We start from the raw sequence: 25,504 nt of genomic DNA on the forward strand, positions 1-25,504 counted from the left end.
TTCACACTACCAAGAATCTTTCCATTGACCCAATACTCTGCCATCCTGTTGTTCTTCCCAAAGTGCATCACCTCAAATTGAGCTGCATTGAACTCAATTTGCCACCTCTCAGCCCAATTCTGCAGTTTATCCAAGTCCCCCTGCAACCTGTAACATACTTCCAAACTGTCCACTTCATGTTTACCTGGTAACTTGGATCAGTTTTCAAGACTGTTGCTGACCACCATGTTGTGCTGTAGTTTGTTATTTTCAAATGCGATGACAATGTATCGCGAGCTGCAATTTCACATTTTTTCTGCTTTGCTGACTTACCATTCCGAATTACCGATGTTCCAGCATTGGAAATAAATGTCAACCCGGCATCCATGAAAACACCAACACTATCAGCACCACCTCCAAAAGTGCATCCAAGGTCATAAGAATTCATCTCTTCAAAGACCTGTTCAGAAAAAAAATGCACATTTTGGACATTATAAGTCAGAAATCTTACCAATGCTGGGCTTTGGCTCACCTCATTAATAACTTGTGATTGCTAGATGCAAGTTGAAGATAAAACTGCCACCATCATTAGAGACAACTGCCAGTCAGTTAACTTAAGGGTCACCATACTTGAGATGAGGAGAGAGGTTAAGAAAGAGATCCCTTCATGATAACCTCAGCCATCATAGGAATTGAACCCACACTGTTGGCACTTTCCTGTATTATGGACCAGCAACCCAGCCAACTGAGCTAACCAGTACCTTAAAAGCAGCTCACTTAACATTGCACCTTATGACTATCAAAATGTTAGAAGACACAACAGATGCACCTTTGTATTATTGCCTTGAGCAGCACATGCTCCAATAGTCAGTTTCAATGCTAGCAATTTCAGGTTGAGACTTTCCAATTACCATGCCAAACGAGACAATTGGCATCTGTGAAGATGCTCCATAGCCATTTTATGGGCATGGCATCTGTATGGGTGACACTGGAAGGCGAATCATCTCAAAAGCCACCAGCATGCACAAAAATAACACCTTGGACAAATTCACTCTCTGGGATCACTAATCGTTCCTCTCAGCACAATGTAACAATACTACTGTTTCCTAAACGTACCACTCTGTCACAGTGCTGTTCAGTAAAACAAAAAATGAAACACAAAGAAAAGGCTGATGCACCCCAGAAGTGATGCATTGTCTGCACAGTGGAGGGTATTTGAACTGGATACAATGAGGGTGGAGCTTTCTCTTGTTCAATGACAAGGTTTTCAAGAACAAAAATCCGAATACTGCAGAACCACCGAGTGCATCTCACTTACTTTGGCAGGTTTGAGTTTATTCTTGCTGTTGAGAATATAGACTGCTTTATCCACGATGCCCAGGGAAAGTTCTCCTCTGTCTTCAGTGTTAAGGTGCAGTGTGACCTTTGATCCTGGACTGTATTGTTTGTGCATATCTTTTATTGTAATCTGGGGTAAAACAACAGGGTAACACTGGATTATCGGCACAATTTTCTGGAATTCTCCACTCCCACCCTCCCCACGCCAAATCCAGCACAGCTGCTCGACACCATCTCCACTGCCCACTTCCTCTCCCTTCAGATTTGAGCCTCAAAACTTTGCAGGGTGAAATCATTGCTTTTTGTGAAGTCTCCTCAGCTAATCTGGATATTGGCTGAGAAAAGAAACCAAAAAGACGCTCTTGTGACTAATGCCCATTTAACGGGAGTTTCATTATCGAGTCATAGAGTTGTACAGCATGGAAGCAGACCTTTCAGTACAACTCATCCATGCCGATGAGATATCCTAAATTAATCTAGTCCCATTTGCTAGCACTTGGCCCATATCCCTCTAACTCCTTCTTATCATAACGATGCCCTTTCAACACTGTCATTATATCAGCCTCCACCAGTTTCTCTGGCAGCTGGTTCCGTACATGTACCTCTTGCTGTGTGAAAAAGCTCCCCCTTTGGTCCCATTTAAATTCTTCCCGTCTCACCTTAACCCTATGCCTTTTAGTTTTGGACTTCCCTACCCTTGACTATTCATCTTCTCCATGCCCCTCATGACCTCTATAAGGTGACCCTTCAGCCTCTGACGCTCCAGTGATTATAGCCCCGGCCTATTCAGCCTCTCCTTATAGCTCAAACCCTCCAAACCCGGCAACATCCTTGTCAATCTTTTCTGAACACTTTCAATTCTCACAACATCCCTCCTATAGCATGGAGAGCAGAACTGAATGCAGCATTCTAAAAGGGGCCTAACCAATGTCCTGTACAGCGCAACATGGCCTCCCAACCCCCGTATCGAATACACGTGTAGGCAGGGATCTCTGTCTACTATCTCTGTCTGTATTGCGTGTAGGTATTTTCTATTTGTCCTATTCAGAGATACACACCTCTGGAGCAAGTAGGACTTCAACCTGAACTCCCTGAGGGCAGAACTGATGATTGAACCCATCCTACCTATTCTGTGATCTAGTCCTTCCACAGCATTGTCCCTTGCAACTCATGTCCACTGCAAAGCCCAACACAACGCTGGTATGTTACAAAATCTCTTTGGACTCTCCAACTGGGGCGGAAGAAACGCCAAAACAAACATGGTAATGTCTACATGAATGCTTTGGTCATTTCTGAAGGGTTTTCAATGAAGCTGAGAGAATGTAGCAAGTCACTAGGACCACTATGTCCCAGATTCAAAGAAGAAAGGTATTTGGAAACAACAATAATGAGCCCACATCAAAAGTATATTGGTAGCATCCCTACCTCTGAGTCAAGAAGCCCAGATTCAATTCCCACCTGCTCCAAAGTGCTGTAATCTAAACCGATTCATTATGTAATATCTGCTGCTGGGAGTTTGTGTGGCACAGTGGTAAAGCCCCTGCCTCTGAGTTGGGAGGCCCAAAACCCACCTGCCCTGGTGGTGTTTTATAACATCCCTGAACAGGTCGTTAGGAAAATGTCCATGGGAGAACCATGAAATCATATTAGCGCGCATTCCTCACGTCCAGTCACTATTCTACCCTGGCTTGTTTGAACTAGACGAAATATAATTTCTATGCAAGCAGCAGTCTAACAAAAGCAATGGATAAGTGGAAAGGCATGTGCTACCAAAGTTCAGCAACATTGATACAATTGGTGTTCATGGTCCGTGTTAAACCAATGTTGAGCTTGCTTCCTATGCATTCTATCAAATAAACAAATATCAAAACAAATTGAAGCAAACAGGGATTATGAGCACCATCATTGCCACCTCCAGCAGGATATCACCAACAGACACATATTCCCCTCCCTACCTTGTCAGTCTGCTGCAGGGACCATTCCCTCTGGGATAGCCTGGTCCATACCTCCTCCATTCCCATAGATCCACACCACCTTCCCCTGCAATTGCAGAAGATGGAGCATTTGTCATTTTCCTTCCTCCCACCTCACCATCCAAGGCCCCAGATATACCCTCCAGGTGGAGCAGCAGTTTCGCTGCACTTTGCTCAATTTAGTCTTTCGCTGCTCACAATGTGGCTTCCCCTACAGCGGGAAGACAATATGCAGTCTGGGTGACTGATTTGCGGATCACCCACATAAAAGATCCAGTTGGCTGCCGCTCCAACACACTGCCCTGTTCCCTGGTCAACATCTCCATCTCAGGTTCGCTGCAGTGCTCCAGCAAAATTGGAAGGACAACACTTTATTCTCTGCTTGGGACCATTGCAGGACTTGATGTCGAGTTCAATAATTTTCGAACCTTAACACCTTCTTCCATGTTCCTTACCCACCTTGCCTCTCCAGCCCCTGTGAATAACATGGGCTGCTTTCAGCACAGCCAACCCATTCTTGCCCATCAACGATCCTCATTATCAGCTTTTCTCTCTCCCAGACTTGCTTTCATTTACCTCTTGGCCTATCTACTCATTCCCTTTTCTTCCCCCATCCCCTTATCTATGGCACACACACTAACTATTTCCTAGTTACAATCAGTTCTGAGGAAGGGTCTCTGGACCCAAAATATTAACTCTGCTTTCTCTTCACAGATGCTGACTTTCTGCAACAATTTCTGTTTTGGCAACAGTTACATACAATGGGGGTGGGGGACTTTAAAAGTGCTTCCCTATCAATTAATAACATAGATATGGCTTTTCGTTTCCTGTTGTATCTAAGTGACAATTTCTTCCTCAACATCTGGATTTGTCCTTCTTAAACAGTAGTTGTCCTGTCATTTAATCTTGCACTATAGTATTGCTGTATGCAAGCAATGTTGCTAAAATCTATTGAGATATTTTGGAGATGAACATGCAATATTGGTCACTTTCACTACTGTCCATTAGAGTAAATGGAGTAAGGTTGAGGTCTCCTCCTCCACCCCTTATTCAGATCAGGTCACACAGTATTGTCAATACTCCCACCTTGCCTTCACAGACATCCTTCACATCGATCCAGGCAGAATTGGCCACTATCTCTGGACTGCCCTTGATATTGGCATAATAGTAGAAGACCAGCCGGAATGCAGGAACCATGGTGGTACTCAGATCAATTGGGAGTTTTACGAAATCCGCTTTCTGAATCCTATCCAGCTTAAGAACTTTGCCTTTGCTGATGATCTGCAGGGGCATGAACACATCGTCAGAGCATGCAGAGGCAATGATCTCACAATCTATCTGTCTGGATGGTGACTATGTATATGTCAATTCATGTCTGATTCCATTTCACAACTGCAGACGTTGGATCTGTGATGGCCAATGCCTTCATTATCAAGAAAGGAGCGATTAAAAATATAAGTTAATTAGTTTGCTCATAATTGTGACAAAGTTTATATTACCATGCCACCTGAATGTGTCCAGTTTTGGTCCTCACACCTCAGGAAGGACATACTGGCACTGGAGCATGCCCAGCAGAGATTCACATGGATGATCCCTGGAATGATTGGTCTAACATACAAGGAATGGCTTAGGATCCTGGAATTGTATTCATTGGAGTTTAGAAGATTAAGGGGAGACTTAATCGAAACTTACAAGATAATACATGGCTTGGAAAGGGTGGACACTAGGAAATCTTTTCCATTAGGCGAGGAGACTAGGATCCGTGGACACAGCCTTAAAATTAGAGAGGGTCAATTCAGAACAGAAATGCGGAGACATTTCTTCAGCCAGAGAGTGGAATTCATTGCCGCAGAGTGCAGTGGAGGCCGGGACACTAAATGTCTTCAAGGCTGAGATTGATAGATTCTTGATGTCTCGAGGAATTAAGGGCTATGGGGAGAATGCGGGTAAGTGGAGTTGAAATGCCCATCAGCCATGATTGAATGGCGGAGTGGACTCGATGGGCCGAATGGCCTTACTTCCACTCCTATGTCTTATGGTCTTATGAATTCTTGTGAAATCACTGTGTTGGAATGTACTCACCATGTAGTGGTAATATTCGCCATCGTGACCACCATGAAGACTGTCCGTTCTTACTTCTGCAGAAATTGAGCGACTCAGATCTATTACATCTTGTGGCACACTGACATAGAGATATCTCTTGCTAGTGGATCGGTAAATGCTCACAGTTTTGTTTGCTTCAACGGCTTCTGTTCCAAGCCCAGCTATTACCTGGCAGAACAAGACACACATTGTGTTATTCAAGCTCCAGTCACTCAGTAGCTGCTGACACGATCCGACAAGTGGGCATTTCTCTTTGAAGAACTTGTTGATCCAGCATCTTATATATATCGGCTGAAAAGGTCAAAGTGTTTCGATTGGGGTGGGGGTCCTCCATTAGCCGGTTGACTGGACATCTGGTTTTGGATACAGGGCCGCGCCAACAGCATGGGTTTCAGTCCACACACCAGTTGAGGTTACCAGGACAGACCCTCCTCCTCAATTGACTCTTTACTGCCTTGTTGGTAATTAGGAATGGGCAATAAATGAATGAATGGGAACAGCTACACTCAGTTACACAGGCTGTTCACAATGGCAGATTTTGGCTGGACAGACTGATGCGACGGAGGCTGAGGGCTGACCTTCTGAAGCTTTATAAGATCACGAGGGGCATAGGTAAGGTGATTAGCCAAGTTCTTTTCTCCAGGAGTGGGTTCAAGACGAGGGGCATTTTTTGAGGTGAGAGATTAGATGAGATTAGATTCCCTACAGTGTGGAAACAGGCCCTTTGACCCAACAGTCCACACCGACCCTTTGGAGAGTAACCCACCCAGACCCATTTCTCGCTGATGAATGCACCGAACACTATGGGGCAATTTAGCATGGCCAATTCACCTGACCTGCACACCTTTGGACTGTGGGAGGAAACCAGAGCACCCAGAGGAAACCCACGCAGACACAGGGAGAACGTGCAAACTCCACACAGGCAGTCACCCGAGGCTGGAATTGAAGCCTTGACCTCTCATTTCGAAATGACATGAGAGGCAACCTTTTTTAAACAGGTGGTAGTTCGTGCATGCAATGAGCTTCCTCAGGAAGTGATGGATGCGGGTACAGGTACAACATTTGAAAGACATGGATAAGAAATGTTTAGAGGGACATGGATCAAGCACAGGCATGTGGACTAGTTCAGTTTGGGAGCATGGTTCGCTTGAATTAGTTGGACCGAAGGGTCTGTTTATATGGTGTATGACTCTTTGACACTATGACTGTGACTGTCCCTTCACCTGTGGGATGGTGACTCTCAGGTTAAAGTTACTCCCAGTCTAATGATAGAGCAGCCCTATGGTGTGATGGGACTTTGGTGATCAATATATTGCAAACATCACACGCAGTAATGATGCACAGAACCTAATGTGCTACTATGACAGACAATGTTCCAGACTTTACCTGCCTATTGATAGTTGGACCTGGATAGTGAGCAATACAGTATGAGATCAAGCCATTAGGAATCTCGACTCAGAGCAAAGCAAACACAAAATTCTGCTCCGTATTTGACAAAAAATGCACTTCCCAGAAAGGTTACACTATCATATGTATGCTTCAAAACATAACCCCAACCCCAATAATGTTCGAATCTTAAAACCTTTTTCCATCGACTTTACCCAGCCCAGCTCTCCAGGCCCTGTAAATAACATGGGCTGCTTTCAGCACCACCAACTCCTTTTCACCCATGAATGATCCTCATTATCAGAAGATAGGAATTAGGAACAGGAGTAGGCCATTCTGTCCATTGAGCTGTCTGTGCCATTAAATTAAAATGAAGTGTTCACCTGCTGAAGGGACAGCACACGACCATGTCCTAGCAAAACAGCAAAGGAAATGGTGACCGTGATCCCACAAACAAAGGATCAGATTGAAGCTCTGCAACCCTGCCACATCTGATCATGAATGGCTGGGAAATGTTAAATGAGTACATCTATATTCAATGATGGGGGAGCTCAGAATATCAGGGTAATAGACACGGCTGAAATATTCGGAATCCATCTCCGATCAGAAGCGCCGAGTGGATGATCCATCTCGGTATCCTCCTGAAGTCCGCAGCTGTGTCTTCGGCCAGTTTGATTGACTCCACATGATGTGGGTACACATGGTCACAGCAAAGACCAAGATCCCTGATAAATCCTGATAACATAACTAAAGATTTGTTTCCCACACCTATCCCCATGCATGGACAGACTCGTCCAGAACAGCTACAACATTGGTATCTTCCCATCAATGTGTGTACAATTGGCCAAAGAAACCAAAAGCGGGACAAATCCAACCTGGCCAATGTCCACCCCATCAGTGTACTCTTGATCATTGTGATAGACATAAACTCAGAAGCATGCTTGACAAGAAGGACTGTAAAGTTGAACACGACTTTTTATTTTTCTGTCTTTATAATTTTATGTCAATTGAACCTCAGATGAAGCTCTATTTAAGTAATTTTTTCTTATTCATTTTGTAATCCAAAATGGCAGCAGATTGCTGCAACAAACACTTTTCACTGTATTTTCCTAAATACATGCAACAATAAAATCATTCATTCATTCATTTATTCACTGATTCATTACTATAAATCTGCTCACTGATGTCTAGTCTAGGTTCTATCAGGACCACTCAACTCTTGACCTCATTACAGACTTGATGGAAACACGGGAACTGACTAGAACTTGACAGGTCTGTTGGTAGAGACTGACTAAGGCAAAATTTAAGCTGCTATGGAACTAAGTAACCTTACCAAAGCTGGACTCAGTGGGAATTATAGAGGAAAGTCTCCACTGGTTGGCTTCATACCTAATGCAGAGGAGGTGAGTTGTGTTTGTTGGGAGTCAATCATCTCCATCCCGATGCATCACTGTTGGTATTTCTCAGTCTCGTATGCCAGGCCCAATCATCCTGAATTGATTCATTGATGGCTGCCTTCTAAGATAACAAAGGGTGTTCACTGATATTTGTGCAATGTTCACCATCAATCACCACCCCTCAATTACTTTAGCAGCTCCTGTCCATAAGCGTCAAGACCCAGGCCAATATTCATTTGTGACAACTAAAGTGCGAGTCAATGACCGCATCGAACAAGCGAGAATCTAACCATCTCCCCTTGACACTCAGCAGCACTACCATCATTGTATCATCCACTAGTAACATCCAGGATATTACCATTGACCAGAAACTGAACCTGATCAGCCATAGAAACCCTAGAGATTATGGGAGCAGGTTCAAGATTTGCATTTCTGAGGTACATCCTTCTCCAGTGCATGTGCACCAACAAACATCTAAATTCCATCAACAATGTGATGAAATACTCTCCATTTGTCTGCATACATGAAGCTCAATTAGCACTCAAGAATCTCAGCACCCGCCAGAACACAGAGGTGACAGCGTAATGGCATTATCACTGGACTATTAATGCGAAGACCCAGGAACATGCTGCAGTCGATGGCGGAATTTGAATTCAACTATAAGAAAATTTAGATTAGATTACTTACAGTGTGGAAACAGGCCCTTCGGCCGAACAAGTCCACATCGACCCTCCGAAGACAAACCAATCAAGATCCATTCCCCCTACACCTAACACTATGGGCAATTTTGCATGACCAATTCACCTGACCTGCACATCTTTGGATTGTGGGGTGAAACCAGAACACGCAGAGGAAACCCACACAGAAACAGGGAGAATGTACAAACTCCACACAGACAGCTTCCCGAGGTGGGAATTGAATCCGGGTCCCTGGTGCTGTGAGGCAGCAGTGTTAACCACTGAGCCACTGTGCCGCCCACAGATGAATCTGGATGAAGAGTTTATTAATGACCATGATCCATTGTTGATTGTTCAGAAAAACCATCTGGCTTACTAATGTCTTATAGGAAAGGATACTGCCATCCTTATGTGACCTCGCACCTGAATCCAAACCCACGGCAATGTGGTTGACTCTTAAGTACCCTCTGGCCAGTGAATGCTGCCCTCATCCCATGAATAAACTAAAAAAAAGAAAGTAGTCTGCTTCACTGGTGCACCTTTCACACCTTCAATGTACACTTCCTTAGACACCAATCCATGTGACAGCAGTGGACTCGATGAGCAGAAAGACCTGCTTCCACACCGTAGGGCTTCTATAAGAATAAGGGCATTTATGACAGCAACACACCAATGCTGCTTTGGCAGCACCTTCCAAACCTAGGAAGATAGATGGTGTCACAAATTTAGTCCCCTTTCTTTCTGAAAAGCTGTTTTTTGGTTCAAGGAGACTCTGTCGCTGATATTTTTTCAGAGGGCAATAAGCTCTACCAGACTCCAATCAGTCTGGTTTGGTTTTGAGAGGTGTTTTGTTTAAATGTAAACAGATACAACTTCAGGCCAAAGTGGTCATGCTTCAGAAGCGACCTGAATAACGAAAGGGGAGTAGTCAGCTCTTTAGCTGAGCTGAGCTGAGCTGTTTTTAGTTGAGAAGTTCAACAGGAAGTTGTGTGGAAACTCTCTCTCTTTTCTGTCCTTCACTTTCAACCTGTAAGCATGTGTTCCATTTATAGTGGGTTTAAAATGGAGTTTGCTTATTTGGAACAGCATAATTAAGTCTAATTGGATATACTGAGTTCTGTAAGAGTTCTTTGTTCTTTTCTTTGTGTTTCACTATGTAATTTTGTGAATAATGTTTTGTCTATTCCAAAATCTAGTAGTCAACCTAGCTATCTCACTCCAGGTAATTTACACTGTCCACTTAGAGTCATAGAGATGTACAGCATGGAAACAGACACTTCGGTCCAACTGGTCCATGCCGACCAGATATCCCAACCCCATCTAGTCCCACCTGCCAGCACCCAGTCCACATCCCTCCAAACCCTTCCTATTCATATACCCATCCAAATGCCTCTTAAATGTTACAACTGTACCAGCCTCCAACACTTCCTCTGTCAGCTCATTCCATACACGTACCACCCTCTGTGTGAAAAGGTTGCCCCTAAGGTCTCTTTTATATCTTTCACCTCTCACCATAAATCTATGCCCTCTGGTTCTGGACTCCCCCAACTCCAGGGAAAAGACTTTGTCTATTTATCCTATCCATGCCCCTCATAATTTTGTAAACCTCTTTAAGGTCACCCCTCAGCCTCCAACACTCCAGGAAAAACAGCACCAGCCTGTTCAGCCTCTCCCTATAGTTAAAATCCTCCAACACTGGCAACAGTCTTGTAAATCCTTTCTGATCCCTTTCAAGTTTCATGACATCTTTCTGATAGGAAGGAGACCAGAATTGCATGCAATATTCCAACAATGGCCTAACCAATGTCCTGTACAGTCGCAACATGACCTCCCAACTCCTGTACTCAATACTCTGACCAATAAAGGAAAGCATACCAAATGCCTTCCTCACTATCCTATCTACCTGTGACTCCACTTTCATGGAGCTATGAACTTGCACTCTAAAGTCTCTTTGCTCTGCAACACTCCCTGGGACCTTACCATTAACTTTATAAGTCCTGCTAAAATTTGCTTTCCTAAAATGCAAATTCCTCACATACATCTGAATTAGACTTCATCTGCCACCTCTCTGCCCATTGGCCCATCTGGTCCAGATCCTGTTGCAATTTGAGATAATCCTCTTCACTGTCCACTTCATCTCCAATTTTGGTATTATCGGCAAACTTACTAACTCACATCCAAATCATTTATATAAATGACAAAAAGTAGAGGACCCAGAACCGGTCCTTGTGGCACTCCACTGGTCACAGGTCTCCAGTCTGAAAAACGATCCTTCACCACCACCCTCTGTCTTCTACCTTTGAGCCAGTTCTGTATCCAAACGCTCATTCTCCCTGAATTCCGTGAGATCTAACCTTGCTAATCAATCTTCCATGTGAAATCTTGTCAAATGCTTTACTGAAATCCGTATAAGTTAAATCTACTGCTCTGCTCTCATCAATCATTTTTATTACTTCAAAAAACTCAATCAAGTTCATGAGATATGATTTCCCATGCACAAAGCCTTGTTGACTATCCCTAATCAGTCCTTGCCTTTCCAAATACATGTACATCCTGTCCCTCAGGATTTCCTCCAACAACTTGCTCACCACCGACGTCAGGCTCACTGGTCTATAGTTCCCTGGCTTGTCTTTACCACCGTTCTTAAACAGTGGCACCACGTTAGCCAACTCAGTCTTCCGGCAACTCTCCTGTGACTATCAATGATACAAATATCTCAGCAAGAGTACCAGCAATCACTTCTCTAGCTTCCCACAGAGTTCTAGAGTACACCTGATCAGGTCCTGGGGATTTATCCATCTTTATGTGTTTCAAAACATACAGCACTTCCTCCTCTGTAATCTGGATATTTTGCAAGGTGTCTTCATCTATTTCCCTACAGTCTATATCCTCCATATCCTTTTCCACAGTAAATATTGATGCAAGATACTCCATTAGTATCTCCCCCATTTTCTGCAGTTCTACACAAAGGCTGCCTTGCTGATATTTGAGGGGCCCTATTCTTTCCCTAGTTACCCTTTTTTCCTTAATTTATTTGTAAAAACCCTTTGGATTCTCCTTAATTCTATTTGCCAAAGCTATCTCATGTCCCCTTTTTGCCCTCCTGATTTCCCTCTTAAGTATGCTCCTACTGCCTTTATACTCTTCTAAGGATTCACTCGATCTATCCCGTCTATATCTTACATACGCTTCCTTCTTTTTCTTAACCAAACCGTCAATTTCTTTAGTCATCCAGCATTCCCTATACCTACCAGCCTTGCCTTTCACCCTAACACGAATATACTTTCTCTAGATTCTCGTTATCTCATTTCTGAAGGCTTCTCATTGTCCAGCCGTCCCTTTACCTGCAAACATCTGCCCTCAATCAGCTTTTGAAAGTTCCACATACTGAATCAGAAAATTGTTCCTTGTTCACCCTTAACAAATTCCTCTCTGTCTAAACCCTTAACACTATGGCAGTCTCAGTCTATGTTTGGAAAGTTAAAATCCCCTACCATAACCACCCTATTATTTTTACAGATAGCTGAGATCTCCTTCCAAATTTGTTTCTCAATTTCTGACTATTAGGAGGTCTATAATACAATCCCAATAAGGTGATCCTCCCTTTCTTCTTTATCTGTTCCACCCAAATAACTTCCCTGGATATATTTCTAGCAATATATTCCCTCAGCACAGCTGTAATGCTATCCCTTATCAAAAACACCACTCCCCCTCCTCTCTTGCCTCCCTTTCTGTAGCATTTGTATCCTGCAACATTAAGCTGTCAGTCCTGCCCATTCCTGAGCCATGTTTCTGTAATTGTTATGATACCCCAGTCTCATGTTCCTAACCATGCCCTGGGTTCATTTACCTTCCCTGTTAGGTTCCTTGCATCAAAATATATGTAGTTTAATTTATTAGTCCCACCTTGTCCCTGCCTGTCCTGACTGTTTGACTCACTTTTGTTCTCAACTGTACCAGTCTCAGATTGATCTCTTTCTCTCTATCTCCCTGGTCCCACACAACACCGCCCCCCACCCCCCCCCCAACCACCACCATACTAGTTTAAATCCTCCTGAGCAGCTCCAGCAAATTTCCCTGCCAGTATATTATTCCCCTTCCAATTTAGGTGCAATCCGTCCTTCTTGTACAGGTCACTTTTACCCCGAAAGAGATTCCAATGATCCAAAAATGTGAATCCTTCTCCCATACACAGCCCCTCAGCCATGCATTTATCTGCTCTATCCTCCTATTCCTGCCCTCACTAGCTAGTAACACCGGGAGTAATCCAGATGTTACTACTCTCGAGGACCTCCTTTTTAAATTCTTGCTTAGTTCTCTGTAATCTCCCTTTAGAGTCTCATTCTTTTCCCTTCCTATATAGTTGGTTCCAATGTGGACAATGACCTCCTGCTGGCCCCTCTCCCTCGTGAGAACATTCTGCACCCTCTCTGAGACATTCTTGATCCTGGCATCAGGAAAGCAACACGCCATTCTGCTTTATCGCTGCTGGCCACAGAAACGTCTATCGGTATCTCGGACTCTTGGAACCCGATGTTGCATTAGAGCCTGTCTCTACACCAGAAACTTGGCTGCTCGTGCTATGTTCCGCTGAGAATCCATCCCCCTCTACATTTTCCAAAACAACACACCTATTTGAAATGGGTATAGCTAAAATAGACTCCTGCACTAGCTGCCTACCTCTCTTACCCTTCCTGGAGTTAACCCATCTCTGTGACTGTATCTGAGACTTTCCTCCCTTCCTTTAACTTCCATCCATCACATACTGTTGCTGTTGCAAATTCCTCATTGCCTCTAACTGTCTCTCCAACCGATCCATTCGATCTGATAAGATTCGTATCTAACAGCATTTATGGCAGATATAACCCACAGTAACCCTTAAACTCTCTTAAAACTCCCACATCTGACAAGAAACACATTTCACTCGACTAAAGGCCATTTTTTCTTCTTCACAATCTACAGACCCAGAAAATAACACCGTCTTATTCCTCTACAAACACTGCCCCAGGTTAAAGTAATAGTTATGGCTTGTATTTTAAGTTTAATCACGAGACATAACTCCAAAAACATATAATCAAGAAACAACCCACTCTACTCAACTCACTACTGCAGACTTTCTGTAGGTGACACTTAAAATAACAATACTCCTATCTGCTTCTATGCTGTGAACCGCACCCAACAGTTGCTCCAAGATCAATTGTGAATTTCACTGTTAATTTTCCCTGATGCACTCCGATGTCCAGCGATCCATGAATTCAAACTGCAAAGGCAGTGTCAGGTTCTTTCTCTCTCTCCTGCACAGACCTCACCATGTGCTTCCTTTGTCTGTTCTTCTCCCTTTTAAAACTGCTGTTGTTTTGACATTTTTTCCCCCAAAGTTCCAAAGCAATGCAACAACCTATAAAACAGTAATTGCTGCTCCTGGAATTTGACCTCCAACACCTAGAATACCTCAAAAAAGTAGCTGTAGAAATTTTTACCATCTTCCATCTTGGATTATCCAGACCTTCATTGACTGAAACAAATTGCAAACTTATGGTATGGGCTGCCTGCTTGAGAATGCTTTGACTGGTCTGGCCAAGTCCATAACAATGGGAACACTCCCATGGCTTCCTCCGATCCATTATTGTGACGTGTAAGTAACATCTGCTCCGTCACTCTGAAAATCAGGGTCAAAATTCTCGAAGTCCTTTTCTAACCGCAAGTGGGTGTGTCTTGTTCACATCATTCGCAGTATTCAGTAGCTCACATCACCTCAAAAGCAGTTAGCATTCAGAAAATAAAAACCGTCCGACTCCTCAATACATTCCCTCTCATGAACAAGTCAGAAATGCGATTGTAAGCTCCAAACTTAACTTTGGTGAGGCACCTCAAGGTGACATGAACTGATCTGAAAGAGATAAATCCTTTTTAAACAAGTCCACTTCAGACTTGAACTCAGGAATTCGGAACTGGAGTAGGCAATTCAGCCCTTCAAACCTACCCCACCATTCTTTATGACCAAGCTGACCTCATCTCAGTCTCAATTCCACTCTCCACCCTGCTCTCCATAACTTTTCAACATATTACTAATTTCAAATCTATCTCCTCCTCAAACGTACTGAATGCCCCAGGATCCACCACATTTGAGGTTGTGCAGTCACAGTTTCTCCTCATTTCTCTTTTAAATGTGCCGTTCCTTCACCTGAAACACTGACGTTTCATTTCAGATAGGCCTACAAGGGAAAACATCCAAATGCTTTGCTGACTCCCTTTAGCATCTTGTGCACCTCAACTGGTTTCATTCTCATTCTTCTGAATGGCAGTGAGTATAGATCTAAACTTCTCAATATCTCCTGACAAAACAGGTCTTCCATCTCTGGAATAAATGTTATGAATTAATCTTCTCTAAAGTGCACTTTTCTAATCTCAATCACTAATCCAATACTTTTTAAGAAGTAACAACATAGGTGATGTAGTGGACCTTGAAGAAATTTATCTCAGAGTACAGTGGGACCTTGGTCAAATGGATCAATAGGCCAAGAAGTAGCAAGTGGAGTTTAATTTATATAAATGTGAGGTGTTACAGTTTGGTAAGGCAAACCAAGGCAGGACTGGTACAATTAATGGTAAGGCCCTGGGGTGTAATGCTGAATAAAGAGACCCAAGAGTGCAGGTTCATAGTTCCTTGAAAGATGAGTCACGGGTATACAGGGTAGTGAAGGAAGCATTTCGCACACATGCCTTCACCAGTCATTGCATTGAGTATAGGTGTTGGGAGGTCATATTGTAGCTCTAGTAGACATTGGTGCGGCCACTTTTAGAATGTTGCATTCAGTTTCTGGTCTCCTTGCTAGAGAAAAGGAGTTGTTATGTTTGAAAGGATTCAGAAAAGATTTATAAGGATGCTGTCAGCATTGAATGGCTTGAGCTACAGAGAAATTCATAGAGTCATAGAGATTAACAGTATATGAACAGATTAACAGTACATGAACAGATTAACAGTACATGAACAGATTCTTCGGTCCAACTCCGCCATGCTGACCATTTTCCTAAATTAATCTTGTGGCTGAATAAATTAGAACAAGCTTTTCCCTGGGACATTGACAGCTTAGGGGGTGGCCTTATAGGTGTTTATAAAGTCATGACGAGCACGGATAGGGTCAATAGACAAAGTCTTTAATGCAGGGTCACTGAGTACAAGACTAGAGGGCAGAGGCTTACGGTGAGAGGGGAAATATTTAAAAAAAAACCTGAGGGGCAACTTTTCACGCAAGGGGTGGTACGTGTATGGAATGAGCTGCTAGAGGAAGTGGTGGAGGCTGGTACAATTGCAACATTTAAAAGACATCTGGATGGGTAGATGAATAGGAAGGGTTTGGAGGGATATTGGCCAAATGCTGCCAATTGGAACTGGATCAGTTTAGGACATCTGTGTGTTGGACAGAGGGTCTGTTTCTGTGTTGTGTAGTTCTATGACTCTTTACTTTTAGGGGAAAGAATGGGTAGTGCTTGATACACCGGGGCATAATTGCCCAGATGTGGCATTGATTGGAGAGCGAGAGGCATATTTAGCTGCTGACAGTCACTGGTGTTGGTGGCAGTGACAGCCTTCCAGTCCTTTAGAGGTTGTAAAGGCAGCTAGCTTGGGGTAGGGACAGAGATGGTACAAAAGGTTTACCATGGGAATAACACGAGAATGAAAGCACTGAGTTTATCCAATGTTCTGGATAGTGGTTTCAAGACGTACTGTTGAATAGCAGATGTGAATCTCATCCCACCACTGCATGGACAGCTAAGTGAGAAGAGAATAATAATAAAGTAACTTATATTTGGCAAGGTGAGATAAAAGGGAGTGGGTAATAGCATTGATAGTGGACAGTGTGCCATTCAAAGGGAGTACTGTGAAGATCCTGAACTATCTACTCGCCATCTAGCTAAGTGAATTAACTCTTCCCACCTGTGAAGAAACAATTTGACATCAAAGATACAAGCTTCACCATAACTCCGTTCCTCATGCAAATGAGCCACATTCCCGATCTATAATCAAGAACTAAGTATTCCTTGTAAATGCCAGCATGAACATTTTTGTTGGTGGCAGGTTCGTTCGGAATACGTTTTCCCACCACACAGTGGCACATTTCACTGAATGAATGCAAACATTGTGAGGATAAATTAGAAACATTCACTCTCACCTTAATGTTAAAAGAATCTGCATTGTCACTTAGGCTTTGTTTGATAAACTCGATCTGGCCGTTTTCCATTGTAGTACTTGATGTTTCTCCTTCCAGTTTCACAGGGACACCCGAGGCAGGAGATCCATCAGGATATGTAACCTTGGCCTGCAACAATGAAACAACCACCAGGAGAGCATCACTCAGCTGCTCAGTAACTGATTTAGGAATTTGTCTTCGCTGACTACTAACCCAATTTGGTTTATTTCCCCTCTCCTGATGTTCCATTAACTTGCTGTCACACCCTGGAACGGGGCCCCCATCAACTGTGGGAGAAAGTGAGGACTGCAGATGCTGGAGATCAGAGTCGAAAGTGTGGCGCTGGAAAAGCACAGCAGGTCAGGCAGCATCCGAGGAGAAGGAGAATCGTCGTTACGGGCACAAGCCCTTCATATTAATTCTGATGACGGGCTTATGCCCGAAATGTCGATTGTCCTGCTCCTCAGACACTGCTTGACCTGCTTTTCCAGCACCACACTCTTGACCCCCATCAATTTTGCAAGTTACTGATAAAATGCTGAGTGCGGCATCTGGAGGAGCCACACTTTGAGACACCTGCTGTGACATTTGCTGGAAACATACAAATGCTGAAAACTGGTGCCAATCCTTGTCTCAGCCAGACATAATTGTTGGAAATGTATTTTCAACTCGAGTACACAGGTCCAGAGAGAGGAATAACACTGGCCGATTGCCAATTTTGGTTGATTTGGCTCCTTCCCTAGGTCATACCAGACTTTGTTCTTCCCATTAACAGTCATGACCATCCACTACCTGCACACTTGACAGTCAAAATACTATCTCCTTTCAAGTCTAATTGTGTTTAATCAGAATAGGCCCTTAATAAATGTGCACCTTTGTTCTCTAATAATGAATAAAAAGGTGGTGAAAGCCCATCCTTGCTCTACTCATGATATTCATGTTTAATTTAATGCCTAAAAGTAAATTGACAAACTATTTGCAGTTGCTGAATAGCAAATAATAATTTTATGGTACATTATGTGTTATGCACGTAACATTCAAACTGCCATGAACTGTGCATTACACATAGAGATATGATCCATGTTGATGTTAGTTGTGGCAGGTTTCCACATGTTTGGTTTCTACCTGTTACTTTGGCTACATTATTGCATAAGAATTGCAGACGTGAATAAAGAGTTCCATTGTACAAGGCCAGTTCTGAGCAGTTTCATGCCACCATGTCCATACTCACCAGCACATAGAATGGAAACCGTGGTATAAAGTAGTTGCTTGTTCTTGATAAATCAATTACGTATGGTGAGGAAACAATCTTGATGTTTTTGAGTTCGGTCTCTTCCATTTCCCCACCTGAAAGGATGTATTAAATATATCTTGTTTTACTTTGATCTATTTATTATTCAGTTACACACTCTGCAACTTTTGATGGGGGAGTATAATTGATGCAGTGTTAATAATTAATATGATTCAAAGGGAAACTTCATAAGATTCTTTCTCTCTCTGTGTGAATGGAGTGGGCAATACAGAATAACATCGAGTCATGATTCTGCTGAATGTTTACAGTCTTTCCTTCCAATAGCACACAGTCTACCGTTACATCTATTGCTCTATCTATCCATCTGTGACAGACGGCAGAACTTAAATTCAATAAAAAAAATTTGAAAAAAATAAAGCTAGCCTGATTATGACTGTTAATTGTTTGAAAACCAATCTCAGGACAGATATTGCTGTCAGATGGGGACCAGGCTTACTCCTGGGCTGCTGGAACTGTCCTATGGACAGACATTGGGCAAATTGGGCCTGTATTCATTTAAGAATTAAAGATGCTGTCATGGAAAGTTTCGAAGTACTTAAATGGATAGGCAGGGAAGTTACAGGTAAGACTGTTCCCATGGTTTGGGAGTCTGGAAACAAGGAGTCACAATTTTAAAATTAAGGCAATACCATAAGAAATAGGGCGGTTTTTTTTAAAACTCAGAATCTTTGGAAAACGTGACCCCAAATGACAGTGAAGTCTCAGTTAATGAGTGTAACGTTATGAGAGGTTAACAATTTTGTTTGATGTAAAGGTTTAATGGGATGATGCTGGGGATACTGAAGCTGTTGGAATGTTCTGTCAACCATGATTGTTTGTAGGCTGAATGGCCTACATCTGTTCCAATGTTGCTACCGGCTGTATCTTCCTGATGGATCTTGGGAAGAAGTTTTGGAGTTGGAAGAAATGTTATGGCGGTACTGGGAGAATCACCAGAGGAAATGAGTTTTCATAGCGATCCTTTTTTTGGAAACGTACTGATCCCAAAAGTTCTCTTCTACACATTTCTGGAGCTGCTCCCCATCTGCACTTTGTCATTTGCACTACTATTTTCCCTGTCTGCTCTAGAAGAACTGGAGGTATTAACACCGTGATAAATGCACTTGCATTTTTCAGTGACTTTCCTGTAAAGTTGGTCTTCCTAATTCTGCTCACTCTTTAGTGGCCTATTGGTTACATGCAAGAATGCAACATTGATCTGTCATTCAATATTCTGAGCCAAATACATACTTGTAAAGCTCTTACATCAGTGCTACAGCAATACTTCTGAGAAATATTGTCAACACCTCTTTGATTTGTTTCTCTGTTTGTCCTGAATATAGTCGCACAAGTGATATTAAATATGCCTTTGTCCTCTTGCTTGAATCCATGCCTTTCATGATCTTAAACACTTCTATAAAATTCCCAACCCCCAGTCTTCTATGCTCTAAAGAAAAAGTCCTAGCTTGTCCGACCTCTCCCAATCGAGTTCTGACAATGTGCTTGTAAATTTCTTCTGCACTATTTCCAGTTTAATAACATCCTTTGTATAACAAGATGACTAAAACTGAACACAATGCTCCAAGTGCAGCCTCACCAATGTACAACTGTAACATAACTTCTCAATTTCTATACTGAATGTCATGACTGATGAAGGCTATTCTGCTAAAAGCTGCCTTCACTGACCTGTCTATCTGTGACTCCACTTTCAGATAACCTGAAATCCAAGGTCCCACTGTTACACTACACTCCTTACACCCTACCACTCACCATGAAACTCCTACCTTGATTTGACTTTCCAAAATGCAAGCCCTCTCATTTATCTATATTAAGCCCATTTCCCATTTCTCAGACCACTTCAATATGATGTCATTTCAAGTGCCCGTCCATGTGATTTTTAAAGTTCCCTCTCCCAGAAACATATGAATTTCTATTGTCAACCTGATTATTGAGTCTTCCTGAATGCTGCACTTCCAAAACTTAGCATTCAAACGAATTAGCCAAATATACAGGATGTTGGAATGTCATAGAGTCATAGAGATGTACAGCATGGAAATAAACCCTTCGGTCCAAGCCATCCATGCTGACCAGGTATCCCAATCCCATCTAGTCCCACCTGCCAGCACCCGGCCCATATCCCTTCCTATTCATATACCCATCCAATTGCCTTTTAAATGTTGCAATTCTACCAGCCTCCACCACATCCTCTGGCAGCTCATTCCATACACGTACCACCATCTGTGTGAAAACATTGCCCCTTAGGCCTCTTATATATCTTTCCCCTGTCACCCAAAACCTATGCCCTCTAGTTCTGGACTCCCCAACCCCAGGGAAAAGACTTTGTCTATTTATCCTATCCATACATCTCATAATTTTGTTAACCACTATAAGGTCACCCCTCAGCTTCCGACACTCCAGGGAAAGCAGCCCCAGCCTGTTCAACCTCTCCCTATAGCTCAAATCCTCCAAACCTGGCAACATCCTTATAAATCTTTTCTAAACCCTTTCAAGTTTCACAACTTCTTTCCAATAGGAGGGAGACCAGATGTACACATAATATTCCAACAGTGGCCTATCCAATGTCCTGTACAGCTGCAACATGACCTCCCAATTCCTGTACTCAGTACTCTGACCAATAAAGGAAAGCATACCAAATGCCTTCTTCACTATCCTATCTACCTGCGCCTCCACTTTCAAGGAGCTATGAATCTGCACTCTAATGTCTCTTTGTTCAACAATACTCTCTAGGACCTTACCATTATGTATATAAGTCCTGCTAAGATTTGCTTTCCCTCACATTTATCTGAATTAGACTTCATCTGCCACTTCTCAGCCCATTGGCCCATCTGATCAAGATCCTGCTATAATCGGAGGTAAATGTCTTCGCTGTCCACTACACCTCCAATTTTGGTGTCACCTGCCAACTTACTAACCATACCCCTTGTGCTCACATCCAAATCATTAATGTAAATGACAAATAGTAGAGAACCCAGCACTAATCCTTGTGGGACTTGACAGGTCACATGCCTCCAGTCTGAAAAACAACCCTCTGTCTTCTATCTTTGAGCCAGTTCTGCATCCAAATGGCTAGTTCTTACTGTATTCCATGAGATCAAACCTTGCTCACCAGTCTCCCATGGGGAACCTTGTTGAACTCCTTACTAAAGTCCATATAGATCACATCTACTGCTCTGCCCTCATCAATCCTCTTTGTTACCTCTTCAGAAAACCCAACCAAGTTGGTGCGACATGATTTCCCATGCACAAAGCTATGTTGACTAGCCCTAAGCAGTCCTTGCATTTCCAAATACATGTGCATCCTGTCTCTCAGGATTCCCTCCAATAACTTGCCCACCACCGACATCAGGCTCACTGGTCTACAGTTCCCTCGCTTGTCCTTACCATCCTTCTTCATCAATGGCACCACATTAGCCAACCTCCAGTCTTCCAAAACATTACTTGTGATTATTGATGATACAAATATCTCAACAAGAGGCCCAGCAATCACTTTCCTAGCTTCCCAGAGAGTTCTAGGGTACACCTGATCTGGTCCTGGGGATTTATCCACCTTTAAGGGTGACAGAACATCGACCAGTAATCAGAGGATAAGTAAGATATAATATGGTGTGCATTATCTTTGCCCATAGCTGGAAAATGATGATGAAAACGGATAGAGCAATGATGAGCTAACTTACTGGCTGTTTCTAAAACTGTAACTGCCATATGGAGATGGTACCCCACAAAGTCATTCATTTTCCCGAATGTTTTGAGTTTTCTTTCCAGATCTGCAGTTGTCAGTGAAGATGCTGCTGATCCACGCTTGATCTAGAAATGAGCAACAATATTATATTTTCAGTTTATGCTTCCGAGCGTTCATTTTACCTCACCTTCCCCTTTTATGCCTTTGCCTAACTGATTTATATTGCAATTTCTACAGTGTATAAATGAGGATATGAAGCCACACTGGTTACTAATGCACATTATGTGGAGGTGCGGGCGTTGAACTGGGGTAAAAATCACACAACAACAGGTTATAATCCAACAGGTTTACAGTATTTGGAAGCACTAGCTTTCCAAGCACTGGTTCTTCATCAGGTAGCTGTGGAGCAGGACCATAAGACAGAGAATTTATAGCAAAAAAAAGTTAAAGTGGTCATGCAACTGAAATTATATATTGAACAAACCTAGATTGCTGCTAAATCTTTCATTTTTTAGAATGAGTTGCATGTTTTGGTTCATTAATATGTAAATCTAAGGACTTCTTTCAAGTCACATTGTTGAGATAACTTAAGGTTATTTGATTTCTGAATGGAAAGGTGACATCTCAGCTCAGACGATGTCGCATTGTATGAGGTTTGAGTCTATCTGTATCCCAGTCTTAAGACAGACTCATTCTATTTACAATTGCAATTGTAATTGCAGATATAGTACATTTTATTTTGTTCAGAAAACACACAACCTGCAGGCAGTCAATCCGTGGAACATTTTATAAATTCCTACTTTGGAAATAGAACCTGTCTGACTCAAGATTGGGATACAGACTCTAACTTCACACTTAATGCATTATCTGACCTAAGATGTTACTTTTTTAACATATAAAACCTTAAGCTATCTTGAGAGTGTGACTTGAAAGAAGTCCTGGGATTTACATATTAATGAACCGAAACCTGGAACCCATTCTAAAAGATAAAAGACTTAACAGCAATCTAAGTTTGTTCAATATATTCTTTCAGTTGCATGACACTGTGATCTTTTGCTATAAATTCTGTTTCTTATGATCCAACTCCACAGCTGCTTGATGAAGGAGCAGTGCTCCAAAAGCTAGTGCTTCCAAATAAACCTGTTAGACTGTAACCTGGTGTTGTGTGATTACTCATACACAATAATGCACTAAACCATGTGTTGGGTAAAAAATAGCACCGAGTTTGCAAGGGAAAGGGAATACATTATTCAATTTCATTGAAGTCCACGAATGAAGCATCTGACAGTGTCTATAACGTGTGTTCAGTCATTTATCTTTTGTCACAACATTGCACACATGTCCAAACCATTGTATTTATAGGGTCATCGAGATGTAGAGCATGGAAACAGAGCACATACCACCCTCTGTTTGAAAAACTTGCCACTTAGGTCTCTTTTATATCTTTCCCCTCTCACTCTAAAACCTGTGCCCTCTAGTTCTGGGCTCCCCCAACCCCAGGGAAAAGACTTTGCCTTTTTACCCAATTCATGCCCCTCATAATTTTGTAAACCTCTAACCCAATAGAAGCATTTCTGATTTGGTGTATTATTATCGAATGTATCAAAGTACAGTGAAAAGTTTTGTTTTGCGTGTAGTGCAGGCTGACCATACCACACAAAGTACGGTAGGGTAATAGAACAGTGTGCAAAACAATATTACAGCTGCAGAGAAGGTGAACAAACAGCAAGCTCAATATTAAATTTACATTTATTGGGTTCCATTCAGAAATCAAATAACAACAGGGAAGAAGCTGTTCTTGAATCTGTTGCTGTGTGTGTTTCAGCTTTTGTATCTTCTGCCTGATGGAAGAGGTTGGAAGAGATTATATCCGTGAGTGGGAGGGGTCTTTGATGATGCTGGATGCCTTCCCGAGGCAGGGGCTGTATAGATGGAGTCAATGGATGAAAGGTTGACTGAGCTGTGTTCACAACTCTTTGTAGTTTCTTACAGCCCTGGCTTTCCAAGCCGTGATGCATCCAGAGAAAATTTTCTATGGTGAATCTATAAAACTCTCAAAATACTTCTCAGGAGCATCTTAAAGTGAAGCATGTAACTTAGCCAAATAGGTCAAAGTTAGGTGAGATGAACAAAGGTGGAGCAAAGGACTAGTTTTAAATGAGTGTCTTGTAAGAGTAAGGCAAGACATAGGGAAGAGAATCGAGACACTGGGGAAGAGAAATCAGCTCAGACATCCCAGTGTTGTGGAGTTGGAAGTGGTGACAGAATGATGGTGGCTTCGGGTGATGGAGGGGTTTGCAAACAGATATACAGGACAGAAACAGACCCTTTGGTCAAACCCGTCCATGTCTACCAGATATCCCAACCCAATCTAGTCCCACCTGCCAGCATCCAAACCGTATCCCTCCAAACCCTTCCTATTCATATACCCATCCAGATCCCTTTTAAATGTTGCTATCGCAATAGCCTCCACCACTTACTGTGGCAGCTCATTCCATACATGTACCACCGTCTGTGCGAAAACATTGCCCCTTAGCTCTCTTATATATCTTTCCCCTCTCACCCAAAACCTATGCCCTCTACTTCTGGACAACTTCATCCCAGGGAAGAGACTTAGTCTATTTATCCTATCCATTCCCCTCGTGATTTTATAAACCTCTATAAGGTCACCCCTCAGCCTCCGACACTCCAGAGAAAACAGCTCCAGCCTGTTCAGCCTCTCCCTATAGCACAAGTCCTCCAACCCTGTCAATATCCTTGTAAATCTTTTCTGAACTCTTTCAAGTTTCACACCATCTTAATTTGGGATTTCTGATGTTTATGCAAAGCTTCTCATTGGTCAGTGACAGTTTTTAAGGTCAGAATATTCTTACCTGCAATTGCTGTTCTAGGCCCCGAATATAGGTGTGATTCTTCATGTTGTCAATAATTCCGAATCTCACATAAGCCATTCCTTCCACCGCCTTGCCATATGTATGTCTTTAATAAATAATCAACCGGGAGATGTACTGAGTGAAAATAAAAACTCTATTCCTACGGAGAAAAAGACGATCACAGGAACAGGAGTAGGCCATTCAGCTCCTTGAGCCTGATCTATGACCTGACTCCATATGGAGTCTTTGGCCCATATCCCTTCATACCTGTTCTTGTTATAAAAAATATCCATAACCATTTTTGAAATTAATTTTGATCCAAGAGCCACTGTTGTTTGTGGAAGAGAGTTCCAAACCTCTACCACCTTTGGTGTGTAGAAGTTCTTCTTCTGAATGGTCTAGCCCTAGTTCTCAGAATATGTACCTTAGTTGTAGAATCCCCAACTAGTGGAAATATTTTATCTTTGTCTACCTGATTTTTCCAGTTAATATCTTGAAAACATCTTTCCAACCACCTTTAACCTTCTAAATGCTAAAGAAAATAGTCTTAATTTGTGTAATATCTTCTCACAACTTAACTCCTGAAGATTGAGTA

At 42.5% G+C, this 25,504-nt stretch overlaps 1 protein-coding gene across 1 annotated transcript in view; it reads right to left on the minus strand.

Moving 5' to 3' along the window:
• LOC132832576 (complement C4-like) overlaps positions 1 to 25,504 on the minus strand; it is a 155,108-nt gene that overhangs the window by 106,476 nt on the left and 23,128 nt on the right. Inside the window, exons 8-15 of the mRNA XM_060850669.1 lie at positions 24,910 to 25,015; positions 22,032 to 22,161; positions 18,277 to 18,392; positions 17,028 to 17,174; positions 5,373 to 5,561; positions 4,377 to 4,571; positions 1,298 to 1,447; positions 313 to 439 (exon numbers count right to left, since the gene is read on the minus strand). Of these exons, the coding sequence (XP_060706652.1) occupies positions 313 to 439; positions 1,298 to 1,447; positions 4,377 to 4,571; positions 5,373 to 5,561; positions 17,028 to 17,174; positions 18,277 to 18,392; positions 22,032 to 22,161; positions 24,910 to 25,015 (1,160 nt within the window). The remainder of the gene's footprint in view (positions 1 to 312; positions 440 to 1,297; positions 1,448 to 4,376; positions 4,572 to 5,372; positions 5,562 to 17,027; positions 17,175 to 18,276; positions 18,393 to 22,031; positions 22,162 to 24,909; positions 25,016 to 25,504) is intronic.

Source organism: Hemiscyllium ocellatum, chromosome 35, assembly GCF_020745735.1.
Source record: "Hemiscyllium ocellatum isolate sHemOce1 chromosome 35, sHemOce1.pat.X.cur, whole genome shotgun sequence".
NCBI classification, from domain to species: Eukaryota; Metazoa; Chordata; class Chondrichthyes; order Orectolobiformes; family Hemiscylliidae; genus Hemiscyllium; species Hemiscyllium ocellatum.